At 42.4% G+C, this 21,776-nt stretch overlaps 1 protein-coding gene across 4 annotated transcripts in view; it reads right to left on the reverse strand.

Annotated features, from left to right (window-relative positions):
• Positions 1-21,776, reverse strand: part of eef1da (eukaryotic translation elongation factor 1 delta a (guanine nucleotide exchange protein)) — a 38,366-nt gene that overhangs the window by 6,943 nt on the left and 9,647 nt on the right. The window contains exons 1-3 of one of the 4 annotated variants that reach the window (XM_060906384.1): positions 15,530-15,649; positions 11,394-11,514; positions 1,927-1,992 (exon numbers count right to left, since the gene is read on the reverse strand). In XM_060906384.1, the coding sequence (XP_060762367.1) occupies positions 1,927-1,992; positions 11,394-11,510 (183 nt within the window). In that variant the 5' untranslated portion in view covers positions 11,511-11,514; positions 15,530-15,649. Of the gene's footprint in view, positions 1-1,926; positions 1,993-10,992; positions 11,065-11,393; positions 11,515-15,529; positions 15,650-21,776 lie in introns of those variants that run through there. The other 3 variants (XM_060906383.1, XM_060906386.1, XM_060906385.1) reach the window with 3 other exon arrangements.

The raw sequence follows: 21,776 nt of genomic DNA on the forward strand, positions 1-21,776 counted from the left end.
GTACAGATATGTAAACAAAAACATTTTTTGTTACTGTTGCCCCTTTTTTCTGTTTCCACTGAAAGAACTGGCTCTGGGGCCAGAAAAACCGGTTCCAGGCTAGCACCAACTCTCTGCTGGGCCAGAGGAAAGAACCGCTTACGTCAGCGGGGGGGCGGAGTTGTTAAGACCAACAACAATAACAAGACCGCGAAAGATCGCCATTTTTTAGCGACGAGAAGCAGCAGCTGTACAAACGCGAAGTCATCCATTATTATTGTTGTTGTTGCTGCTTCTTCCGTGTTGTTTTTGCTTCGATATTCGCGCCAAGGTTTATGAAAACGTAGCGACGTAATGACGTATGCAACGACATAACTGACGTAAACATCGACGTAATGACGCGTCTTCCCTTAGCACCGCGAGCTATGGAAAAGCAAATTGGTTCTCAGTTGGCTCACAAGTTGAACGAGTTGTGAACCAGCACTGGCCCCGAACCAGCCCTGGAACTGATTTGGTGGAAAAGGGGTATCAGTGAAAACTAGACGGCGGCAAATCCTACTACAGACGGCGATTTGCCACCGCTGACCGGCTACTTTTGAGAGCTCTGCTGTAATAAGCATAAACATGTCCGAAAGCGGTTTCTTTAGTCTAGTCCGTAACAGGCGAGGTAATAATAAATGTCAGAGCGGGGAAGTTTTGATCAATGGGGTTTAAAAGTGGGTGTGGCCCAAACCCAGTCTTTTGCATATGCAAATGAACCAATAAACCATCCAATGACAGCACAGTGTATGCAAATGAAGCAGGTAGTGATCCAATCAGCATGTTCGTGGGAGGAGTCTTTGAGCCAGCGCTCCTGCTTTTTTTTTTTAAAACTTTTTGGTCACCGTGACCTTGACCAGATGACCCTCAAAACATTGGAGGTTCTATTTGAGACCAACGCCCATCCATCCTGAAAGTTTCATGAAGATTGGTCCAGCCGTTTTCCCGTAATACTGCTCACAAAAAGACCCGACTGAAAACAATACGTCGTCCTGCTTACTCCGTAGCGAGCGAGGTAATCGGCATTCTAAGTGGAGTACAAAGCAGCAACAAAACCTCGACGCGTTTCTCTAAACGTGTGGTTTTAGTTTTACTTTGGTTGTTCAACTCCAAATGACCCGAACATCACGTGTGCAACAGAAATCCCAGTGGGATGTTGGAGAGAAACAGACTTGGAGTTGACATGAAAGAAAAGTACAGAGGAATGATATATAAAGTCAACAGCTGGCTCATTTCCACACATCTGCCTCGACCACTATGATTTACTTCCTGCACAGGAGGAATGAGATTCCTTCCCACAAATAGAGAATACTGATTAGATCACAGAACACCACGGGATACAAAGCAAGCGCAAAGGGAGTCATTCAGTAACCAGATATAGATTTTATGTCAGGAATAAACCTCATTAGGATGTGCTGTTATAGGAAAATCATCAACGATGAACATGTGGTGTGATGCTTTCCAAAAACCGTGCATCTATTAAATCACGGCAATTTGCCAAGCATTAAAATTCTGCATTCGTTAAAGAATGTCATACATAAGTGTTCATCCGTTTGATGTTGTGGAACATCCATGAAAACAAATTCTAATCTTCTCCTTTTCTCTCTCGAACGCAAAAGCTAGAAAACATCTCTGTCCGTCCTGAGAAGTATACAGTAAAACTATCCTGTTTACAGCTTTAGCGCTGAATCTGGAGACTCCGTTCGGTTCAGGAACAATCTGATCTAAAGTCCTTGTTGTATAAAACAATGTACTGCTGCTGAGTGTGAAGCGCTCAGCCTGTAACCACAGCATGCACTTGTGGTCAGCAACACACGTGCACACATCTCACACACGGTGAAGCAGAAAGAGTGCGTGTTCCGCTCCTGCGTCTGTCCCATGCGAGGCCCGGAGTGCTGTGGCACTTACAGACTTGCGCTCACGATGCTTTTGAGGACGGGAGTGTGCTTTACCAGAATGCAGTGCTGCCTTCACCTGCCCACACACACACAACCCCACAGCAGGAAACACGAGAGGAGGGGGGGAAAAAAAAAAAACCCAAAAAACAAAAGCATACACATGAGTGTCTTTACAGTATTCTCTCAAAAATACAGGAAGAACAAGAGAGTATTTTACATATAAAATTAGACAAATGAACATATTACAGATTATTATGAGCAACCTAACTATTTATGAAGAGACCACAAGCAACTTATCAATTTATTACTGTGGCTATGAAAAAGTGTGTGTTATTTACCAGCTGGGAGGTCCATATCGTGAAATACCGTGACCGAGGTCTTGAAAGTACTGAGCGAGGCCCTCTGGGCTCGGTATTTGACTATACGGACCGACCTTAAGCTGGTAAATAATTTTTTTTTTCCCTTTACCAAATTCTAACAGAAAACGAGAGCGCCCGAAAGGGAAAACCGAGCCCGAGCCGAGATTTTGAATCCTCATTCACGGCTATAAAGCAAATTGCTTCCTCCTCGGTATACAAGTGCACTTCCATGGCAGGAAAAAAAAACTACATTTTGCCGCCTATGTATTCCCCTATTTATACAAATAGGAGTCATTCAGGATTCAGCCATGTTTTTGCTCGGCGTTAGCAACAGTTACAGGTTTTTAGCTTTGTCCTGAAATGCTTTCTTTTATTTCTTCTTCCTCAGGGTAGTAAAACTCGCTTTCACTGTGAACACTGTCGTTATCGCTATCCATGCTGTAAAATTAATGCTATTCTCCTGAGAAATGCGAAAATAAATGTTGACAAAAATTGCTACGATGTTTGTTGCTATTGTGAACGAGCGAGTCGCCAGGAGGTCCATAACCGGGGTCTGTATCGTAGGATACGGACCTGCTCGCCAGCCAATCAGAGCGCAGGATTTGATAGAAACCGGACCGTGAAAAATATATATATTTTTTTTTTATTTTAGCAGACAGTCTTTCACAGCCCTGCTCATGACACAGCCATGTTTTACCAATTCGCTCCCAAGATATCTATTCCTTCCTTTATTTTAATAATTAATGACCACGCTTTACTAAATCATTCAAATAGCATGGCCTGATTTTTATTAATACGTCACTCTCGCTTCAGCTACTGAAACCATCTGCATCTGATGATAATGGACAGTACAGAGCTCACATGGCCAGGATTTAACTAAAATAAAATGAAGGAATGAATTAGTAAAACATCGCCACGTGTATAAAATTTTCACAATCTTTCTCGACTCGGAATCCACTCACTGGCCACTTTAATAGGAACTTGTTCTTGACTAATATTCTTGTTTTTGGCTGCAGGACTGGAACGTAAGGTGTTCTACGTTAAACCAGCCCGGAACACACTCCGCACCCTGGACTTCTCGTGGATCCGATCTGACTCCGCCTCATGGACTTTGTCCTGCAGTGAGGGGCACTTGGAATTTTCCAGGTGTTGATGTAGGGCTGAACGATTTTAAGAAAAAAAATTGAATTGCGATTTTTCTGGCAGATATTGCGATTTCGACCACGATTTTTTTTCTTTAAATCAAGTTTCAGTGCAAATTAATTAATACAATGAATTCCATAAAGCTAATGCAAGAATGAAAACTGAGGTCAACAGATTTCAAATGTAGGCCTGTTTATTAACATTGAGTGCCTGAGGAACAAGTTATAATAACTTAAAATAATAAGAGAGCCATCTTTCTTAAGTAAACTTTTGCTTCTTTTACTTTTCCCATCTACAACATATCAGACATAAAAAAGGTTGATCAATGGCTCAGCAGCATCAAAATATTGCACTTTTGTAAAAGAATGTACATAAGCATTATAAATTATAACTAGAGCCAACAATTCCCCTGTGGGAAATAAGAGTGATGCAGTGGCTGTAGCAGTCGCTATTGCAGGGCCCCTCCCTCCTGTGTGTGAGAGAGTGAGCGAGCAGCCCCTCCCCCACCCGCGCGCTCAGACACTCACTACGTTCAGACTGCAACCTGAAACGACCCATATCCGATTTGTTGTGAAATCCGATTTTTTTGTTAGGCTGTTCACATTACCAATTATGAGACTTGTATGCGATCTCCAATATGAACGGAAAACGACCCAAAAGTGTCCCGCATGCGCAAATTGACACGTAATAAGCACATCTACGTAATACGTAAACAACAAAAAAAAAAAGCGCACTCTTCAAGTTTAATGATTTTCTTTTTTTGTTTGTTTAATTATCTGGTTAGTGTTAAAGTGTGAGGTCTCGTGTGTTTTTGTTTCTGAACTGAAATGAAAACGTGTAGCCTGGTAACGAGGGTTGACTCCTAAATGTCTCTCTAATTTCTATACAAGTGCACTACATGTTACTAGGAAGGAATGGATTTTTAAACTCTATATAGTGCACTCGAGCTTCAGTAGGCAGTCATTTGGGATACGGCCGCTGTATTACCAAACTCTTAATTCAGGCTTAATAATTTGCACACATTTATTTCGTCATATTAATAAACTTTTTCTACATTTTTATAAATATTTATTTAGATTGTTTATAGCCAGCTGAATTCTGCAACTTCTCTCAGCGCTGGCTCAAGGTGCAGAAACACCAGTGCAGTTTGCGATGGAGATGAGGCGAGACCTGGCGATGTGGTACAGGATGGTTTAAGTTATAAATCAGTTATAGAAACTGTTTTATTTAATCAGGCTAACAGATAAACATCCAGGTCCCTACCAAATCCACCATTAGCTTGATCAATTCTATAAAAGTCTATTTAAATTCTGAAAACTGTACAAATGTTGTTGTTTTCCACCAAAGAGGCGGGATTAGCCAACGCAGAATAGTGACGTTTGTCTCTTGTTGATGACGTGTAGGTCGCATGAATGCGACCTGTCCGGTCAGACTGCAGTCGCATGTGAAAATATCGGATATGCATCGGATTTAGGACCACATATCCAAGCGACCTGGGTCGCATGTGAAAAAAATCGGATCTGTGTCGTTCAGATTGTCAATAACAAATCGGATACAGGTCGCATATGGGCAAAAAAAATCGGATATGGGTCGTTTCAGGGTGCAGTCTGAACATAGTCACAGAGACAGAGAAAGCGCACTTTTTCCTCACAGTGCTCCCTCCAAACAACGGGGATTTACACGAAAACGGAAGGAGATATTCACAAAATTCTTTCACACCGAGTGCGACAAGGCTTTCCTGAACGTAATTTTTTGTCTGTAGTGTAAAAAATGAGGACAATTTATTGACGAAACGAAACATGGGTCAGTTTAGGAGCACTGAGAAAAAACGCGGCTTTGACGATCCCAAAATCGTGTCGTCTGAGATCGCGATTTTCGGTCGAAAACGATAGATCGTTCAGCCCCATGTTGATGTGTGTGTTATCACCACCTGGGTGTCTGGCATGATCACGTTATTTCAGCTTGCTGTTTTAATAAAACAAGTTGCTTTATGTTTTTATGGAAAACTGGTCATAACAGATGAATAAAATAGAAATCTAAAATTTTAAATTAAGAATTCAGTATTTTGGCTAATGCTGTAAAACATCCTTTTACAGAGTCGAGATTGATCACTTTATACATAAACAACACTTTAAATTCATAGTCAAGGCAATACATTGGCAAATTCAGAAAACGCAAAAAGTTTCATTTCAAGACGGATACAGACTGAACAGAAGACACACGGAGTACTTATTCATTCAAACAGCTTTCACTTGGCTTTCTTTTAATGTCACGTTAATAGCTCTCGCCTTCGAATACAGATCAGTCTTTACATTGCGGCATTTTGGAGCCTCAATATGTGGCAGTCTATCTGAAATAATATAACGCCACTATTTCGGTCTAGTTTGTCCAGTAAGACTGTATGAATAAAGAAAGTTTGTTCATCCACACGCATGGAAAATTACCAGAAATACACACAATCATCATGCATGCTACAAGGCAAAAAAAAACCTCAAACAAAAACCCCGACACAGTCGCCGCCAACACACACGAAGCAGTGGCTCTACAACATACAACGTTAACATCAGTGTCGTCTCTGTAGCCGACTGAGTGGCTGATGGTATTTACACTGCATAGCATGCGCGAGAAGGTAAAACAATTTCACTGAAAACGAGGACATGAAGTGTTAATGGACATTTAAAACCAGCGATAAGCAAAGGTGACAAACGAAGCTCTGCTTGGTGACGGGCGCTAAAACTTATACAAACAGGATAGCCTTAAAGCTTTGCGGATTCGCGTTTAGGGAAGATGATTAAATTAGTACATCAACGTTAAAGGTCATAAGGTAAGGGTCGGAGGTGAAATGTAGAACATCGACTTTATTGTCTAGAACAGTGATTCTCAAACTGTGGTACGCGGGCTCCATTCTAGTGGTACGCCAAAGAATCACTTAATTAAATATAAATAAAATTTAAAAAATAAAATAAAACGTGAAATACTATCCATAATATCCAAATGGATGAAAATATCTTATCAACCGATGACAAGAAAATGAAAGGAGATACAAATTAAGTTAATAATTTAAAAAAGTTTGCAAGTGCTTCTGGGTAGCCATACGTAGCGTACGTACGCATTCCCGCCGGTTCCGCTGACAGACGGTTATCCGCCATTGGTAGACAAGGCTGTGATGGGAAAAGGTGGAGGTGGCTTTGCTAATTATGACGAGTACGACAAAATTACTGTCGTGGCTTAAATCCGCGAATGGGAGCGTGGATCAGGAGAGAGGGAGAACTGAAGAGGACGTGTGTGAGCCGAGCGCAGATGCTAACGACAGTGGCAAAACCAGCCCCAGAACTGCTAATAAACGGCAGAAACCAGTGAGGAGGAAGTATGACGAAAAACACATAAAACTGGGATTCATTTGAAGCAGGACAGAGGAGCTGCCCAGGCCGCAGCGTGTTGTATGCGGCGACGTTCTGAGCAATGAGTCCATGAAACCGTCGCATCTCAAACGGCATCTTACAACCAAACACACAGCACTAAAGGACAAACCAATGGATTTTTTTTTTTTACGAAAACGTGATGAACTGAAGCAGTCCAAGTCCACCATTCTGTCCTATGGTACACCCGTAGCCGAAGCACAGGAAGCTTCATATCGTGCCAGCCTCCTGATCACCAGAGCCGGTAAGCCGCACACAATCGGGGAACTGCTGCGTTTACCATTAGCCAGAGAGATGACACGTATCATGCGTGGAGAGAAAGCTGCCAGAGTTTTAAACTTGGTGCCGCTTTCAAATGACACCGTGTCAAGGAGAATAAACGACATGGCTGACGATGTTAAAAAGACGCTGATTGAGCGCATTAAGAACAGTAGATATTTCACCATACAGCTTGATGAGACTACAGATGTTGCAGACTTGGCCAATTTATTTGATTCGTTATTTAAGTACAGCATTTTATTTTCCTATATTTAAACAGTGTTACTGTTCAAAGTAGTGTGTGTAATGTTACAGTGGCCAACAATATTAAATATACTTGTTAAATAAAACCTCCGCCTTGTTTTTAATGAATACTTAGACCTACTATGCTACTGTATTTTAATGTTGGTCATTATGGTGGTACTTGGAGAGCCAAGTATTTTCTGAGGTGGTACTTGGTGAAAAAAGTTTGAGACCCACTGGTCTAGAAGAACAATCCAAAACGCAAATTCAATCTTCCTGGTGTCTAATTTGCACCCTAAAATTGAATAAAATGGTTAAAATATACTGTTTTGCCCAATTTCTGAAGGTTTGTTTACATCTCACTTATGCGCACTTTCACCACCAGGGGACCGTCGTCGTAACGTCATTTAAGCCAAACAGACTGGGAGCAGCTCTGTGTTCACCTGCAAACCGAGCACACGTGTACGGACTCTGGTCGTGAGAGGTTGTGTAAAATGTCTGAAAGCGAGAGCGATTTTGAAGCAGGAACTCTCCAAACTGAATATCGAGAGGTGAAACCGTACATGTATGAACCTATGGCCGTTGCAAAGCAATCGGTGAATGTGGCTCACTGGTTTGGCCGTGCGGCCTCGGAATCGGACAGCGACTCGGCCAACTCTTATCATGGTGACGCCGGACCTCAACAAGACTCGCGCCCAAACGATTTATCCTGGTAGTTATGATAAATTCCTACTTTCGTCGTAATAGACCCCTTCGCAGTAAACGTCATTCATACGTAAGCGGAAATTGCGCGCGCAGCCTGGACCCAAAAAAGACTCAGCGATGCCTAGTTGTGTTGTCGGGTGTCAGAATCGTAGCAGTGATGGGGTTAAAACGTTCAGAATTCCAGCACGATCTCACCCATTCCAAAAAAAAAACCGCCGACGTCTATGGCTACAACCCATCAAACGTGTAGACTGGGATGAAAGCACCATCAAAAATGCGCGGGTTTGCAGCGCCCACTTCATCACAGGTAAGATCAGGCTATTTATTAAATCTCTCTTTTTTTTTATTCTTTCTAGTCTTCGTTTATTGATGTAGCAAAATACTTTGGTAGCGTTTGTCTGATTAGCTGGTCATAGTTACACAATGTAATGAATATTGTTAGCATGTTAACTTAGCTTAGCATGCAGTTTTGTTTGCAGGAGAGGTCTCGCTTGACTCAAGCAGTCCAGATTTTGTGCCATCATTATTTGTGTATGCCGAAAATCACAATTTTAAAGCAAGAATGGAAAGGTAAAATTGTGTGCCCTCACTCTAAATGCCAACTTACGTTGACTGCTCTAACCTAGCTCCCGCCCCGTTCAGTTTCATTTCTGCTCTCTGCCTCTCGCTTTTTACGCAGCTCTGATTTCTCTTAGCTGCACTCTTTACACTATCATTCCTTTCATGCCATTACCTCCTGCAAATTGCTGTTTAGTGTTGGTATTTGCTGTTGTAGCTAAAGCCACATTGCCATCACATCACTTGTCAATAAGGTACGAGTATATATCTGGCCATTGTATACCAGGGAACTTACTAACATCGTCCGTCCACTCTTTAATTAAATGCGGATCCGGTAGGCGATGTCCACTTGTTAGAGTTAACTTATTTATGTAGCATTCTCGATCTTGTAACGACAATTGTTTTGCATAATCTAACAGCTCATAATGCCGGTCTATGGGCAGCGCCATTGTTTCTGGGTCCAGGCTGCGCGCGCATCCAAGCAACGGTCGGTTTGTTTACAAACATGCGAAGGGGTCTATACTAAATAAGAGCCCTTTTGAAGAATAATTAAACCGCCCTCCCTAGTGGATATAGGGAACGATGACTGGACAGTGCCAAATTTCAGACGGAACTAAATTTCACCGATTTCATGAAATCGAAAGACCGTCTAGTTTTAAGACATGACGTGTCTTAATTAATAAAGCTAAAGAAAAATTGTTGAATTTGAAGGAGCGTCCAAAGTTTTAACTGGAACTGTACATTTGTTAATTGAGCAATGTTTTGACTTTAAGGAAACGTCACGGACTCCGATCAAATTCTCAATTCAGAACTCTGGTTCCTTTCATTGAGCTCCACAGACTCCCATGGAGTGGAGATGGAAGATCAGGAACTTTAGTTTTTCCATGACATGGCAATGAAGATCAAGTATAAGGTAAAAGGTCTGAAAGCATGACCTTGCAGTCAAGTGTTTCCTTTTTCATTACCGTTTCTCACTTAATCATTACTGATGTGCTTTTAACAAACATTCTGCAAATTGCAAGAAAAAAAAAATTGGATTAATACTTGGTTTCACTACAATTTTAATTCAAGCCTGTCTGTGCTCCCAGCTATGCAGTGAGCTCGTTGCTCATTTTAACATCGTGGTTGTCCAGCGCTCTGTGCTTTAATGCTTGGCGGCGGCTAGGGACACACCAGCGCTCTGCGTGGCGGTGCTTCTGTGCTCGCTTTGTGGATCCAGGGCGTGGTGTTCGAGCGATGTTCCTGGCAGCGTCACGGCGGCTGTGCTGGAGATGTGGGACTTGTTTTTGTGCGACTTTTGGTGGGACTGTGGCCGCTACACCACTGGAATGATATCCTGACCTCTATTTGGTGGACTTTTTTCTTTTCTTTTTTCTGCCCATTATTGGAAAGCAACCTTGGGTTTTGAGAAAGGCGCTATATACGGTAAATTGAACACATTATTAAACCTTTTTTCTGGAGCATCATCATGAACGTTCTTGCAGTGATGATTATATAACTGCTATTTAATATGGTCTTAAAGGGCATATTCTGGACCAATTTCATTTTTTTTTTATGAAAGTATGTCCCTTTACACACTCCTCCAGAAGGGTAATTTTGCACAAGGCCATCTGTCTACAGCAGAAAAAAAAATAAAACAACAAAACGCGTCTGGAAAAATCCCAAGGGAGTCTGGAGCCAGATTCGTGACGTTACCTGCGGAAGCGCCAGCAGGCTGTGCGAGCTTTGCACGGTTTCAGTGCACAGCCTGTGTAGACTGAGCGCTCCCATTTCTCTCTCATTGTCCGGTCTTTTGGGAAACGATGAGTACTAATCCCATCATGATTGGTGTTGCTACACCCTCCTACGATACATCTGTTAACCATTTTAATAATTACACGATAACGTTGAAGAAATTTGCAGAAAACCACCAGGTTGTTTTCTCAAACAAACCAGTGCTGACGTAGGATTCAGAAGGAGGCGTCCCGCACGCGACGTCACGAAAATCAATGTTTGCCGGGAAATCCAAATGCCAAGTTTTTTCAGAGGCGGACCAATTCAACTCAAATGGCTTGATTTCAACTGAATTTTTCTGGTATTGCGCAAGGTAAAAAAATTGCAGAGAATGCAGAATGTTACAGATATTTGACCACAGTTTAATATAAAATAGGAGAATTACATTGATCTTGCTCCTGAATTTACCAGTGATATGCACCAAGTCTGACTGGTTGGCCATTTGAATCGAAGTTGAATAAAAATACTGTACAAGTTGTTTATATCATAATAAATGGTTTAACTCCCACTGGATTGGCTTCAACCCAATTCCAATAATATGCTCATGAGATATTATGGCGCGTTTGGTCTTTGAGCACGATTAGTGAATTCTGGACGGTACGGTGTTCTCGTACTCACTTCGGCTAGGGGTTGCTGGTTAACCTGGCGCACTTTAACCATGTCCTGCAGGAAGCCGTTAGCGTCCGTCTCCTGAAAGGGTCCAGCGAGGTAGAAAAGGCCGAGTCAAAGGAGCAAGCAAGGGGCAGACAGGAGAAAAAGCAAGCAGGTTAAGTCAGTCTGAAGCAGCCATGCGATGCGTTAGAGGATTAAAGAGCTTTGAAAAAAAGAGATTGTGTTTGCTTCTTTGTTTACAGACAGACAAATAACAGCTGAACACACACAATCACTTATTATGAGATATCGAAATTCATAAAGCATTACCAGGCAGCATTTACACAAGGGTTTGCCTGATTAAGATCAGCAAGGACGAGGGTCACGGAGCACACCTGCGCCAATTTCCGCTGTGTATAATGAGGTACCTGAGGAGCCGAAGGCAGACCGTTTATTCCCTCGTAGAAGCGTCGCTCTGCCTCATCATATTTGGATTTGTCGAACCAGATCTTCTCTTGAGCCAGGCACTGGAGTCCACTCATCATGATGCTGCGATAAGAGACAACGGAAAACATGGTGAGGTTAAAAACAATGACAGAAACCAAATAAACAAGTCTTTAACTTGCACTATGACACACTGTGTAGCATTACTGACGTCCCGACCCGGTTTCGGTGCCGATGCGGACCTGAAGTGCGGAATCTGTCCCCAAGCGGATTGATATTTTATAATCTGACCGACAGACGAATTTTATGCTATCGATACGTTATTTAAATCAGGCACGTCAACATGAGATTCTTGAGGGCTATTAGTGAGATTTTACACTGACTGAAGTCTCAACAAAACCGGACTCTTTTCAAAAAAGGAGCTAAAGAAAACTTGCTCCAACAGTAATATATAAAAAGCTGGTACGAAATAAGACGCCCAACCACTTGGCAGTTCCAGAACTTGTTAATTTTCTGTCAAGTTGTGGAAAGGACTCGTAACACATCCACAGCCACAAAATGAGACAAACTGTCTTAAAAGCAGGCTGTCAGGATGTCACGGTACTGTATCAGATCAGTATCTTGGATGTGTCAATACCCAGATGTCTGATATTGTATTATATAGAACAGAGTTATTGACACTAAGAACTGCAGGGGGCGCCAGTGAGGACTCAGAACCTTTTGCATAGGAGCTCGAGATTTTGATGATGAGTACGCCAATGTAGATCAAAAAGCTGCTTTTTTGGGAACGAAAATTTCATGTTACAAACTCTCCAATATTAACTGACACACCCACTCTGGAAGCCCCACCCCTTTCCCCATGAAAAATGCACGGTAGAGACCTGCACTCCCATGGGACCCGATGCAAAGCAGTGCGGCGCGGGAGAAATTTTGAAAGCTCATTGCGGGCGCGGGCGGGAGGGGGAGTGCACAATGCGGGAGCGGTGATCAGCTGCAGTACCGCTAACTAAAAACGTGTTTAAAATTTATAAATCATATATAAATTTGTGCTGATATTTATTTGGCATTAATAAAAAACATTTTAAGATGCCTAAATTTGCGGATGTGGCCTAATCTCACGTACGTTTCCAATTCCTTTCCGCTCTTCCGTGTTTGAGATCTCCGATCATGGCAGAAGAGCAGAGCTCCTCTAGTGAAGCTCACAATGGGTATCTCTGTAAAGCCTCAGCTGCGCATGCTGCCTGGCAACACGCACCCTCGCTACGTGCACTAGGTGAAGGATCGGTGGAGAGCTCAGCATGTTTAATTCCCCAAGCCAATGACAAGAACTTTCGTGAGAAATAACGCGAACGTCTGCATCATGCGGGATTTGCGGGCGGGAGCGGGAAAAATATGGCAGACGCGGGCGGGAGCAGGACTGAAAATCAATTCTTTGCGGGAGCGGGACTGCACAATGCGGGAGCGGGACTGAAAATTCTGTCCCGCGCAGACCTCTAATGCACGGATTAATTTTAACAAGCCTAAAAACTTTTGACTGAAAATTATTTCATAGACGTTCAAAAAAATTGTTAAATCTACCACTGTATAAATAAAAGGTAATGTGACATAATTTAAATTATTCTTCCATCCACTGGATATGAGCAATCGCGCGCTCTGATTGGCTACTCTACTACTAGGATATCAGCTCATATAGAGATCTTGCAGTCACGTGACCGGAAAGTACACAACCGCCATCGTGTCGGTCAAAAACACCGCTGAATACTGCTGCACTCGTGTACAGAATGGATCGATTTCAACCGACGGACTACACGGCTCATTTTTCTAATGAACAGATAACTAGATATATGTCTAAAATAAACGATCTACAGATTTGTGACCCTTATGGCTTTCCGGACGGAGTTTTCATGACCGGATTTTGAACTGCCAGCGGAATACCCGGACGTGTATGATTACCTCATCAACTTTCCCTCACTGTTCAGTGGTGAAGCACTGCGTGCTTATAAATCTCTGGACAGTTTTCTTTACAGAAATTCAGGATTTGTCAGCGACTCAGATGTGGCATCTTGTAAACAAGAATCCTCACTGGATGGGTAAGTCACTTAAGTATTGAGTATAGCACTGACCAGCCGATTATAGAATAAGGTAATTCCAAATCATCCGTGTTGTTTACATGGATCTGGCGTTGGAGAGGTAGAGGCTTGGCAGTGGAGGTTTGAGTAGCTGTTTTCTGAGCTTCGTCAACAGGCCGGCTCTGCCTGTAGCCTCGCTTTTGCTTCGGCTCCCGGCGCCGCCTCCTTCCCTTTGCTTCCGATAATAATCCACGGAGACCCCGCTGGTCTCGCAATCTGGTCTCGTCCGGAATGTTGTTTTTTTTTTCTCATCCGGAATGTTGTGCATGCGATGGAAATCGCTACAAACCGTCATTTTCTGCTGGAAACCAATGTCCAGTAAGTCCATATACATATATACAAACATAAAAACCGTGCACAGGTAGGGAGAGCTTGTAGCCGCAGCCGTTGTAGTAGAATTGTATATAGTAGGGTTTTCCAGAAGAAAAGGTAGAAGTAAAAGCAGAAGTAGAACTAGAAGGCGGAATATGGCGTTTGACCGACACGATGGCGTCTGTCACAATCTGGATCGGCTGTGACGTCACATGCAAGATCTCTATACCATGAGTAGAGAGAGGGGGAAAAAAAAAAAATGGTGGAACATGTTGCTGAACCAGCCGAGGATGAAATAAAAACTCTACTCAAAAACAAAATCCCCAAAAATTGCAAAAAAAAAAAAAAAAAAGGGGGGGGGGGCAACAAAACATGGAATAGAAATATTTGATGTCAAGAATGTATATTGTTCAAGAATTATTTTAGCATTTTTCCACAAATTGCTACTGTCATTTCGCTGGTTTGTTTACATTCTAAGCAGAAATTATTTAGTCAGACGTTATTTATCGAATTTGCAAAAAATACAAATGCTCCGTTTCTCAAAATCCAGTGAATGTTGATAGAATAACAGTTATTCCACTCAATGTACATGAGTTATGTATGACTCGATTTCGTGGAATAACTAATTTTATATATATATATATATATATATATATATATATATATATATATATATATATATATATATATATATATATATATAAATAAAATTACAAACGCTGCTTTTTCTTGCTTTGGTTGCCTGAGCTGGGCAAATTCAAGATCTCCAAAAACTGCAAGTGGGCCTCATGCAGGAAAAAAATCTGAATACATCTGGCATAGAAAAAATAAAATAAAAAGTAGGATTGAGCCATCCTTAAATAACATTAAGCCTCGGGCTGGGCAATAAGATATACATCAATAATACGATATAATAACGTCATGATACACTTCACTAAGAATCATCACTACCATCAGGCACCAGTATTTATTTTGCTACTCACTGGAAAATCCAACTGACTCCATTTCTTTGGAAAATACTTATTTCTGAATAAAAAAAAATCTCTGAAGCGATAGTCACCCTTGTAGGTGATTTGTTCGCAAAATATCAGTGAAATGATACATAAAAAAGTATTGCGATATAATATTCTGGATCACATCACCCAGCCCTAATTGAGAAAACTAACAGAGTTTGGTGATGGTACTGTTTGAGGGAATCATCTATCGGCTTTTCCTCTAAAAAATATTCCAAGTCAATTCTTTAAAAAGCTGAACAGAGCTTCCTGAGCCCCCCCACACTTTTTTTTTTTAACATTTATTTAAATCTTCCAAACATCTCTTTCCACCTGTAGAATGTAACTTCAGGCCATTAAAAATAATTAATTGCTGGGTTTTTTTGTAGTGAATGTTGTACAACATTAAGGAATAAAGGCTAAAGTAAACAGCTCTATGGCCATGGACACATTTGTAAAACGTGAGTAAAATCCATTCTATTTTTTTGCTGACCAGGCCTGTGCTCAACAGTGCAGACCCAGAACCTTCTTTGTTATCTATCGGATATCTTTTTGCCCATTTGCATCCATGCAAACCAGCAGGAAGCTTTGTCTCTGGTTTGTCACCGTAAACCACAATGAGGATGCAACTAACAACACACAAGCAGACAACCGAGAGCTTGGCCTATGCTCTGAAAAGTGGCATACTTGTCCCGTTTTTTTTGAGTGGGATGCTCCGTCTCCGAGTAACCCCTCTTCCTGCGTCCTCTCTGCGGCTCGGAGGATGAGCGCTGATTTTTCTGAGCGCTGTAAGAACGAGAACGGATACGGTCCCCTTCCTCTTGACTGGGCCGAGTCGGTTTCCGTTTGGCTCTGAACACCAGGGAGCGGTGGACAGCGTGCTCTCTCGGACTTGTCCCCAAGCTTGACGAGTTCTGAAAGTAGTCCCCGGCTTGCTCGTACATGTTGCTGTTGAACCACACGATCTCGCCTCGGGAGCCATGCACAGGCCCAAACGTCTCCGAGAAGAAATGGTCTTCCGAGGCATGACTTTCCGAGTGGGATGAGCGCTGGGTTCTTCTCCTCCCACCTCCATGGGGGTTGTGACGAGTAGTGGTGTTCGCTGAGCCCTGCCTCTGCCCACCCACTTCCTTTGGGTGGGACCGAGAACCCGTCTGATTGTCCATCTCATCACGTGTTAGAGCAGAGGCAAAAGGAAGGAGCGATGGAAAAGGGGAAAAGCTGACTTGTTTTAAAGGTTAAGTTCAAAGCCAATCAGAAAGTAAGGATGCACCAATATGATACTATAGATACTGAGACAACTACTGGCCCAAAATACTGACTTGAACTTTCCAAGTCAAACACTGATGCCTTTCATGCCACAAGCAAAGCTTGCTAGGTGTAGACTCAGTTACCATAAGCATGCTAGTATCAGGTCAGTATCAGGTGTAAGTTGGTACTCAGAGCTTTGATATCCGAAGGTTGCAGCACTTGAACAGTTCGCCACACTGCAGATAGGCTCCGGGACGGCAGTACTCATCTCCACTATGTGCCGATACAGGGATGGGCAAATCAGAAATTCGTTAGCAAGTCCACTACTCAAGTAAAAACTCCGATGTGCTGTCCAGTCCTCTACCTGATGAGGCTAAAACATTGTAGCTAATGTGATGCAATAATGCTACACAAGTACTTTAATATACACCAAGGGCTAGAAACGGGTACCGCGAGCTAGCCTAGCGGTTAGCATGTCTACCTTTTGACTGGGAGATCGCGAATTCTACTTGCAGTCGGGTCATGCCAAAGACCATCATAAAAATGGTACCGACTGCCGTCTGGCAAGGCAGATGCGAGCGGGGACTCAAACTCTTGCAATTACCAGAAGACTAATCCCCCACTGTGACCCAAGCTGTATAACAGGCAAGAGGCTGAAGGCTATAGAAGCGGAGACCGGCACCACCCAATGCACCTTAAAGGTCTGATGACACGAACATGACTCTATGCAATTTCTTAAATAAACTATACAACATGGCAAACATGTTAGATTTCTGTTATAATTATGTGAAAAGAAGCTGTTGTTACGTGAATATCCAACTTTTAATTGCACAGCGCAAGAAAACTGGGTCCGTGGCTCGCGGCCATGTTGTGACGTCAGCGGGAGAACACGCTGCGGTTCACTGGCTGTTCTACTCTGGTTCTACTCAATGGAAATGGTGCATGAAAACGCCAGTGAACTCTCTAGTGCTAGCTCTTCCTCTTCTGGGAGTCTAGAACTGTGTTGATCTCTTCCGAATAGAATCTATGGTAGCCTACCCTCTTTACCCTTTGCCTCTCGTTGCTAGGCGGCGGTTACATGAAAGCCGCAAGCTTTCACAAGCAAATACATGACTGATATCACGCCGACTTTATGATTACATTTATGATTATCATGTAGAATCTATAGCTCTACGTACCTTTATCTTATGTCGTTTCACAACACATGTTCTGACAGGAGGACTGTCTTTGGATCCGGCATAGCTACTAGTAGACCCCCTCCGGAATACTGGCAGTGTTGCCAGATTGGGAGGTTTCCCGCCCAGTTGGGCAGTTTCAAGTGCATTTTGGTGGGTTTTGAACATATTTTGGGCTGGAAAACGTCAGCAGTATCTGTTGCCAGATACTGCTGACGTTTTCCAGCCCAAAATATGTTCAAAACCCACCAAAATGCACTTGAAACTGCCCAACTGGGCGGGAAACCTCCCAATCTGGCAACACTATGTAGGCACTGCTGATGGTAGTAACACGTTTGTGCTGAACTGAACACCCAAGAGATTCTTTTAAGCTGGGAAGGGTGTCAAAACAATCCAAATCAAAGTGTTCAGAGCACAGGACGGATGTTGGTGAGGGCTCCCACTTGTCACGAGTGCGCCTGACTTGCTTCACCCACTTCGCATGCAGCTCGGGATCTCTGGGAAACTTGAATAAACTTACCCCATCCTTGTGGGTTTTGGAGCAAAAGCCGGCAACACAACGCGAAGGCATAATAACTATATATATATATATATATATATATATATATATATATATAAATAATGTATAATAATGTATAATAAAAATACTAATAATGATAAACTGAACACCAGTCGCATCAACAACAAACTGGTAAGTTAGGAGGAAGGTTCTTTCGCTGACGTCATATAGCTCCTCCTCTTTCGTCTCCTGGGTGCTGCAGCCCCGTCAAATTTGCCCAAATAGGCGCGTTTATCATAACTTGTAAAATAGGCGCCTTCGTGAATTAATATATGGATCATCAGGAATTACTTTTTATGTTATAAAACATCACCAAAGATGTCAAAAATGTGTCATCAGCACTTTAAGGACGTGGTTAGTACTGGGACGGGAGACTGCCTGGGAAAACCAGGTCCTGGCATGGGAAGGATTTATTTTTGACTACAAACAGGTATATCATCATCCTTTTCTAACAGAGTTTTTGATGAACACAAAGTCGACGCAAAAGCAAGTTGATGGCGAACATTTCAGCCATGAGATGCAGCGTTCTGTCTTTGCATCACATTAAAAGGGAACTGAAGGCAAATTTATCATCAAAATTCTCATTTTATTAAATATAGGAATATATTTTTGATAGCTATAACTTGCTATAGCAGCGACAGAATAAGTGTTTGAAATATGCTCTGTAATATATCAGTCCATATGTCAAAGCAATGGCCGTAAACGAGATTCGCCGAGACCTGTATATGAGACATCGTAGGACGGAAGTAAAACGTACAGCGGAAATCAAAGCGACCGACATCTGCCAACGTTCCCCGTGTCCAAAATTGCTCGCTCACTCATTTCATTCATTCACTACTCCCTATATAAGGAATTACTATCTAGAGAACTTCTGGACACTACTCTGTCGTGCTGGTATTTACGTCATGACTGTCGCACAATTAAAACGTGCCAGATCAGTCAGCTGGTGGGTTTTCAAAATAATAAATGCATGCATGTGTTTTTGAGATAAATCCATATTATACTGATTAATCAAAGTCCCTGCATCTTTCAGTTCTTTTAAATCAAGGCTGAATACTTTCTTCTTTGCCGTTGCCTTTTATTAAATCAAATTTGAGACTTTTAATTTGATTCCTTTCAGCACGGACAGCACTACAAAATGGCGTCCCCACTATATAGTGAGCGATTTCGGACACGGGTTGTCAAAAGACATGCGCGCCCTCTTTCGAATGCTGATGTAATCAAGCCGGAAGTTTTGTTTGTTTTCATAGCAATCAGGAAAGTTTGAATAATCGTCATTTAAACTCATTTTTGTGCAATATTTCGTTTGGAAAACAGTTTTCAAAATGGCGGCACTGACACCTGGCTGACACTTCACGTTTCGAAGTCTCGCACAAGTCTTGTGAAGATCGCGCAGATAAGCGACGCCTGCCGTGGACCAAACGAACTAAATTCAACATGAACTGTGGGTGGTAAAAGAGAGCAACTGGACTTGCTTGAAGACGTTTCACCTCTCATCCGAAAGGCTTCTTCAGTTCTTCTTCAGAGAACTGAAGAAGCCTTTCGGATGAGAGGTGAAACGTCTTCAAGAATCTTCAAGCAAGTCCAGTTGCTCTCTTTTACCACCCACAGTTTACTATGACCTGGACGACTGAGAATCTTCACAGACATAAATTCAGCATGGCTAAAAACCGAACAGGCCGATAAATATAATATTTAATTGTGATTAGTTGTCAATACGAGTCACGATATAAGGTTACTAAAACCGAAAACGTAATTGAATAAGATGTTAATTAAGAAATAAAGCAAGTTTAAAAAATGACTTCAGTTCTCATTTAAAGATGTTTTTCAACTCTGACTAGACCTGAACATTCCTGATTCCTTAAAGACTCGCACCATTGGTCTATATTACTAATAAAAACCATTATACAGCCAGATCACGTGTCGTGCGGCAGGTGGCAAGATGAAGAAACAAGCGCGATACTTATAGTAACAAAGTGTGTTATGTTTAAAGTAGGGATGTTAACCGATGACCGTTTGACCGAATCAACGTCAACCGGTTAATTTTTTTTTGGTTGTCGGTTAAAAAAAAAAAAAATCAAGCTGCCGATTTTGGAGCAGAGAACCTGGAATTCTGTGTTGTAAACGCTTGGGGCGTGCCATGCGGTGTAAGGACGACAGCTGACAAATCAGAAACACCCATTCAGTCATGTCCCGCCCTCCCGCCCCAGTTGAAGACAGCTGCCACTCGGCGAAAGAGAAGTCTGTGTTGGATTACATTTTACTACGATGTTAACCAGGTACGTAACATCAAGGAAATTCTTGACTATCAAAGAAACAAGAGCACGGCGCATGAATGAAGTCGATGGTTGATTAGTCTGGTGAATATTAATGTCAACGTAATAATAATACACAAGATCTGAACTAAAACCTGGTTACTCACTGATGTTACTTAGCATCAGACAGTTGCTATATTAGCTTAGCGGCTAATCAGCTCAGCAGTAATGGCGTGTTGATATTGGTAACGGCGTTATAACAATTGTAGCTAATTAATTAGATTACCCGACGTTATAACAGCCTTCATTTTAACGCCGTTATTCCCCATCACTGAATCAGGGTTTTTTCTAGAAAAATTTAGTATGAGGGCGCTCACCATGGCGAGGGAGCGAAGCGGGGGGGGGGAATGGTGCCGGTTGTCCCCCCCCCCTCTCCGCCGTGCGAAGCCTTTGAAAAATTGAGGCTACAATGGGACATTCTGAGGCCATCTGAGAGGGAAATTGTAACAAATTGTCTGTCAACATTGAAAAGAAAGAAGTAATCATCTTCTGCCCCGGACAGTCTTCGGCTTTCTTCCGTTTCGTGCCGCGGGATGACATCTTTAAATGCCCAAGTGTCAACAAAAACAACTCGCGAACTACTTCTGTCAAAAGCTCCCGCGCCGGTGGGTGAAAGGTCATTCAGTCTCGAGAAATCTCGCTCTACAAGTCAGCTGACCTTGTACGTAACCCATGTCAAATCTCGCGAGAGCAGCCACGACAAGTAAACAAACATGGCGCCTCAGTCTGGAAAACGCCAATTCGGATCGTTTTTGCACCATCTGGCGGTGTATCTGCTATGATTGGAATATTTTTGGAGTAATTATAACGTATTTGATGATCAGACACATTGTCACGTGGTGTTGCTGGGATGTTTTCACGGAGAAACGATCGTTTTGAGAGATTGCATGTTGTGCTGTAGCATACAAGTGCATGGCCTAAGTGTGACTTGGGGTTCAATCGGCATTTCGGTAAGAGGGCGCACGCCGAGAGTAAGAAGGCGCAGCGCCTCTGTTCCCTGGTTTAGACGAAAGCCTGACTGAATGTTATGTACTTCTAGCACCTGACTTTATTTTCAACGCCATCATGGCCAACTGAAACTGTCTCTAAGCTGGAGCCATTTGTCCTCCGCTCCAATACAAACCCCTCGACATCAGTGCCGCGTTTGACTAAATGTTTCGCGCTGTAGAAAAGGTAATGTGAGTGGAGGGCAGCGACTGGGACTGGATGTGCGGATGCTCGCGGTTAGATTTAGAATAGATTCTAATAATTCTAATTCTAGAATTTTAAACTCATAGGTTAACCGACTTTAACCGGCTAATGAGGCTCGGTGGTCGGTCAAGATTTTTTTTTTTAGTTTTCGCCATCCCTAGTTTAAAGACACACACACAATGAAAAACAGTTATTTTGAGGAACTGTTAAGGAGAAATTTAATCTCTTTCTGGTTGTTGAACCTACAGATCCACCAGGCAATGACTATTAGTTTAAAAAAAAACTGAACAACCCAAACAAGTCGTCTGCTTGTTCCATGGGCCACCAATTTGTCCACCCCGACAAAAACCATCCACACACTATACCAATTTGTCCACCCCGACAAAAACCATCCACACACTATATGGTCAAAAGTATGTGGACACCTGAGCATTGCACCCATA

Source organism: Neoarius graeffei, chromosome 23 (genome assembly GCF_027579695.1).
Source record: "Neoarius graeffei isolate fNeoGra1 chromosome 23, fNeoGra1.pri, whole genome shotgun sequence".
Taxonomy (NCBI): Eukaryota; Metazoa; Chordata; class Actinopteri; order Siluriformes; family Ariidae; genus Neoarius; species Neoarius graeffei.